General features: G+C 49.6%; 1 protein-coding gene across 1 annotated transcript; it reads left to right on the top strand.

Annotated features, from left to right (window-relative positions):
* Window positions 1-916: 916 nt before the first annotated feature.
* FAM25A (family with sequence similarity 25 member A) lies at window positions 917-3,556 on the top strand. The gene is made up of 3 exons (XM_032838250.1): window positions 917-1,067; window positions 2,391-2,453; window positions 3,387-3,556. Exons 1-3 carry the CDS (start codon window positions 926-928, stop codon window positions 3,518-3,520), a joined length of 339 nt encoding a protein of 112 aa, XP_032694141.1. The 5' UTR covers window positions 917-925; the 3' UTR covers window positions 3,521-3,556.
* The last annotated feature ends 1,933 nt before the right edge of the window (window positions 3,557-5,489 follow it).

The raw sequence follows: 5,489 nt of genomic DNA, 5'->3' as shown, positions 1-5,489 counted from the left end.
GGGTGTGGCACATCGCATGTGGCTTGAGGCATCTCTCTCCATCCTGAATAACTAGGGAGGCAGCCTGGTCCCTTGAGCATGTGATACATCAGGGGCTGGTGGAGTGGCTTTCTGGAATTCTGGCTAGGGCCACCAGACACACCTCCCCTAGTGGTGGTGGGGTCCTCCATCTACTCTTCTAGGACCTCCTGTGGGGCACTGGGCCTCTGCAAGAAGCCAGACCCCAAGGTGCAGGGATGGCCAGGCTCCCTCCTGGACTAGTTGCTCCCGTTCTGGGCCGTTCGGGTGCTCAGGTGCTCCTGTGAGCAAGAAGCAGCTGACGGCAAGCCAGGGGTGACTGTGTTTCTGGTTAATGCTGTATCCTCCTCAGCCTAGGGCAAGGTACCATGATGATGCCCCCACCCCCCACCCCTCAAATTTCTAGTGAAAGCTGCAGAGACTACAGAGCTTAGGTCTTGGGGTTCAGTGGCCCCCACTTTGTGTTCCTGGCCTGATCAGCCATCTAGGTCCCCAGGTCCCCAGGCCCTCAAGCCCCTAACTAGGCCACCCTGGGGATCCTGAATGGCAGGCTGGAAATCCTAGGCCTTGTCTGGGAGTGCACCAGTGCCAGAGATGTGGGAAGCTCAAAACTCAGGGGGCTGGCAGGGGTCCTCAGTTGCCTCTCATCCCGCAAAAAAGTCAGACCTCCTGCTTTGGGGGAGGGACATGTCCCAGAGCTGACTTCTCTGTCCAGTCCCTGACCCTCACAGGGTCCCAGAATACAAGGTGTAGGGGTCTCATACTGCCAGAGGGGCAAGGTTGCCCTCACAGCACTGGGGTGGCCCCACCCACCCTCCTCCTCCTGCCGCCGCCTACGCTGACTAACCAGCTGATCTCCTACTTGGCTTAGGCGGGGGCCCCGTGCTCCAGAGCCCAGGCAGGCATCATGGGCATCTATAAAAGGACGCAGGGCCAGGTCCTAGCATCCTGCTTGCTTGCCACCTGTCATCTCACGATGCTGGGAGGCCTGGGGAAACTTGCTGCTGAGGGCCTGGCCCACCGCACTGAGAAAGCCACTGAGGAAGCTGGTAAGAAGCCCGAGGCTCCTTTCCACCGGGGCCCTTCTCCAAAGGCTGGGAGGGCTGGGGCCTGTTGAAAGCGGATCCCAGCAGATTGGAGGTAGGCCTTGGCCCCTTGACAACCCTGGCCAGTCAGCCCCACAAGGACAGAATGGAAGTGAGGGGTATGGAAGCTGAGGAGGGCAGCTTGGGTGGAGTCATGAGGGGTCCAGTACCCAAAACAGGCCTCTCTGGGTCAGACCTGTTTCTGGAGTCTGTGACTAAGGGCAGAAGCGACTCCAGCTCAGGGGACACGGGGAGAGCCGTGGTGCTTGGGTGAGCTTTGGGTAGCTAGAATCTGTCCGTCTGAAAACCTGGGAGCCCTTCCGTATCAAAAACAGCCTATTTTGAATATCCTCTACAGAAAAAGGAAAAATGGATTTTTATTTTTACCATCAATTTAGAGCTTCAAGCATTTCTTCACTAAGAAACCACCAAGTCTGATTCTGTTCAATGTCAGCCCCTAGAGTTTATCCAAAGGACATTTTGAATTTCTTCCAAGTCCCCAGAAACCCTTTCTTGTACGTAGACTCCCACAACTGTATGCTGGAGATGAGTCTGGGTCCCAGCGGGCATTTTGTGAAACACAGACCCGTGTCCGGGTTGGCCTCTGTGCTTCCTCCTGGCTGGCTGCGGCAGACACGTCTGTCTTTCATCGGTTAAGCTGCAGCGGGCCTTCCCTGCCCAGTCACACCCGCCACTGGCTCTGAGCTTAGTCCCACCCCCAGTCCACAGGTGAGGGAACCAAGCAGCACACAGTGGAGGTAGAACCAGAATCAGTTCTTCTCCAAAATCTTGCAGTTCTAGCCACTGCCACCCAAACGTCAGACAACTCCTGGGCGGTCAGAGAGTTCTCTCCTACCGGAAGAATTGCTCTGGGGCCTTGGTTTTGCCGTAGATGGCTTTGGGACTTGGCCTCCCGCTGCAGCTTCCATCGGCTGAGGCAGGCCAGCAGCGCGCCCCAAGGTGCCCTCATCTGGGAGATTATATATATATATTCCACCTTGGCCCCAGGCCCCCAGTGAGCAGGAGGGCCTGCTCTTCTGCATTCCAGGCCTTGCCAGGCCGGCCAAGGGCCATGGAGAGCCCCATGCCTTTGTCTGGCTCACCTCAACTTGTGTCCCAGCAGCCAGGCCCCACGGAGTCTCTGAAGCAAGCCAGCTGGGGCTCCTTCCTATGGGCTGCCTCGTCCTGCCTGCGGTGATGTCCAGGATATCCAGAGCGGTCTGGGCGCCGCATTGAGAAGAAGCTGGCTTGTACTGTGTTTTCACTGTGGGCTTCTCCTCTTTGCAGTTCATGCCGTGGAGGGGGTGGTCAAGGAGGTGGTGGAACACGCCAAAGAAGCTGGAGAGAAAGGTACGGCTGGGGCTGGAACCAGGGAGGGAGAGAAGCTAGGTGCTGGAAGCAGTCGTTCTTTGCCTAACCAGGTCAAACCCTGACCTTGACGATGCATCCTTTTCAGGCAGTATGCAATTATCAACACTCATCTGAGACCACAGACTGTGCTTTGCTAAAGCAAGATCTATCCAGACAGTCCTTTCTGGGGCATGTTAAGACGGTGTCACAAACGACTATGTGGCAGCAGGCTCGGACAAAAAACATTTCAGACATAAAATTCTCTGTTTATATAAATATAAATTTACAGAAGTATGTGTGTGTGTGTGCACTATAGTATAGTGATGTAAAAATACCTCCTTCCTTACAACAAAAGAGATTCTAGAGGGATCAAGGGCTCTGTATTAAATACATGAACTTGTTAAATTGTTAGAAGAGAAGGTAATCTGGATTATCTGGGAAAGGATAAATCGGATAATCTGGGAAAGGAGAGGATTGCTTTAACTATGACAGAAAACTAACAGCCATAAAAGAAATATTAGGTAAATCTGACAATACAAGATTTCTAAATTTTCCATAATAAAAAAAAAATGGGATGAGCCAAAAGAAAAACCACACACTGAAGAAAAGCATTTGTAAATAGAAATGATGAACTGATATAAAAATGACCAAAAGACAGAAGCAGGCAGCTGACAGAGAAATGAGGTCTGAGTAGGCAGTGCGCCCTCGAGGGGAGCAAATGCTGTCTCGCTCTGGACTGCAGAAACCCAAGTTGTGGGGGGAAATAAAACCACACTTGAATGCATTCCTCCGGGAGCCCTGCTGTCCTCTGTCCCATTGGGGCTCCTCCAGGGCACAGTCCAGTAAGAACCACATCCCACAGGCCACTCCAGCCCTACCAGCTGGAAATGTTTACTTAGCTCACCAGACTTTATTCCTCTTTCTTCCCGATAGCCATTGCCGATGCCTTAAAGAAGGCCCAAGATACAGGGGACAAGGTGGTGAAGGATGTCACTGAGACGGTGACCAACACAGTCACAAATGCTGTCACCCATGCAGCGGAAGGCCTGGGCAAACTGGGACAGTGAGCACATCCACCTCCGAATCTCAATAAAAAGCTGTGAAATGTGTACACCGAGCCCTGGATTTTTTTCTGTTTGGATGGAAACCCTGCCCGTGTGCCCAATGGCCACTCTGCAGGGGCAGGGGACCGCATGTTGGCAGCTTCTGGGGGTCAGTAGGACCCCATGGTTAATCAATTGTGCTGCCCTCACATTACGACTTCTCACATCAGCAAGGAGTTCTGGAAGAATTGTTAGTGTCTGTGCAACATTTCAAAAATGGTTATTTTCCTAGACACTATATATAGCTTTCAGACACCTCTATGCTTCCAGGACATCCCAAGGGAGGAACATAATTCAACTCACATGTTCTTTGGGTTTTCCTTGAAGTGTTCTTATAGGCCTCAAGGAAGATCGCGGACCAACCTGATGGAGAGTGCAGCTGGGCAACTCAGACTGTTTGAGATGCTTCACATTCTGAAAGAGACTTTAGAGAAGCATTTGAGCTGGACAGACAGTCATAGAATCAGGTCAAGTAGTAACTGAGTCCACTGCTTACTGGCCGTGGAAGCCACTGTTGGATCTTTCCCCAGAGACTTTTTCAGGCCCAATTGATAGCAGTGGCCAAGAACGCCTGGCCTCCTCCCCTTCCTGCCATGAGGGGTCAGCACCGTAAAGTTAAACCTATGTGCAAGCAGCATTTAGCTTAACATTTTGGATTTTAAAAAAGGAAATGATTTGTAAAGAAGAGGCATCGCTTATTTATCTTGCCGGAAATTATTTGTTCTTCGCAGAAATGAGAAGAAAAGATGTTTAAGGAGCATGTCAGTTGGTCACTACACGTCTGGCTTTTTTAAAGTGGCTTCACAAGTCTTGAACAGCCCAGGAATATCCAATGTCCTGGCTTGGAACACTTCCCACTGTCCAGCTGGATCTGGACTCTATTTCTTGGTTTGGTTCCTGAAGACTTTTGAATTCCCTCAGTCTAAATCCTAGCTCAAAAAAAGTGAGAGCATTGTGGGCGGCAGAATAAACTGGAGCCCCCTTTGGACAGCAATTTCTCTTGCCAAGACTTGATTCTTCTGGTGTACACAGGTACACACAGATGCCTAGAGGGCGGACACACAGGTGCATCATGGCATGTCTGTAATAGCAGGAGGTGGAAACACCCTAGCATGCCAGGCAGAAGTCAGGCAAATTTTGCTCTGCTTAGTAGGGTTGATGCCTAATTTAGATTTGACACCTGTTACTTCTAATGTATTGTAAGCCATATCCCAGCTTGAAAAAAATGGGACCTTGTCTAGAGGGCCACCAACAGGAACTGGTTAACAACTGTTGCATATATATTTATATATATATGCAACAATTATATATATATTCCATGTATATATATATGGAATGTCCAGAAAAATGAGGAACATGTAATACACCGTATGGGAACATGTCCACATAAATTACAAATTATGGAAAATACGTTTGTAGGAGGAGTTCATTTAAGTAAAGCAAACTCAAACTTGTGGAAGAAGAGGAAAAAACTGGTAGCAGGTATCTAGCAGACATATTAATACTGTTCCTCTCTGTATCCATGGGAATATGAGAGATCTTCATTTTCTTTCTTTTTTTTTAATATTTTACTTATTTGTCAGAGACAGAGAGAGCACAAGCAAGGGGAGCGGCAGACAGAGCAGGCAGGGGGAGAAGCAGACTCCTCACTGAGCAAGCTATCCAATATGGGACTTGATCCCTAGACCCTGAGATTATGACCTGAGCCGAAGGCAGACACTCAACAGACTGAGCCACCGAGGCATCTTAAGATATCTTCATTTTTTCCATGACACAGTTCCATGCTGCTTGAATTTAAGAGCAAACCAACACAGATTTTTAAATGTTGTTGAGAGCACATATTAGCTTATTCAAGATCATTTGCTGGTTAAGTGCTACTCAATGTTTCTTGGCTTGCAAACCTTGTTATTACTACTTGGTGACAAGATAAGTG

Source organism: Lontra canadensis, unplaced genomic scaffold (assembly GCF_010015895.1).
Source record: "Lontra canadensis isolate GAN:19392208 unplaced genomic scaffold, GSC_riverotter_1.0 scaffold3, whole genome shotgun sequence".
In the NCBI taxonomy this organism is placed as follows: domain Eukaryota; kingdom Metazoa; phylum Chordata; class Mammalia; order Carnivora; family Mustelidae; genus Lontra; species Lontra canadensis.
Note: the sequence above shows the minus strand (reverse complement) of the source record. Positions and strands in the feature narration are given on the sequence as shown.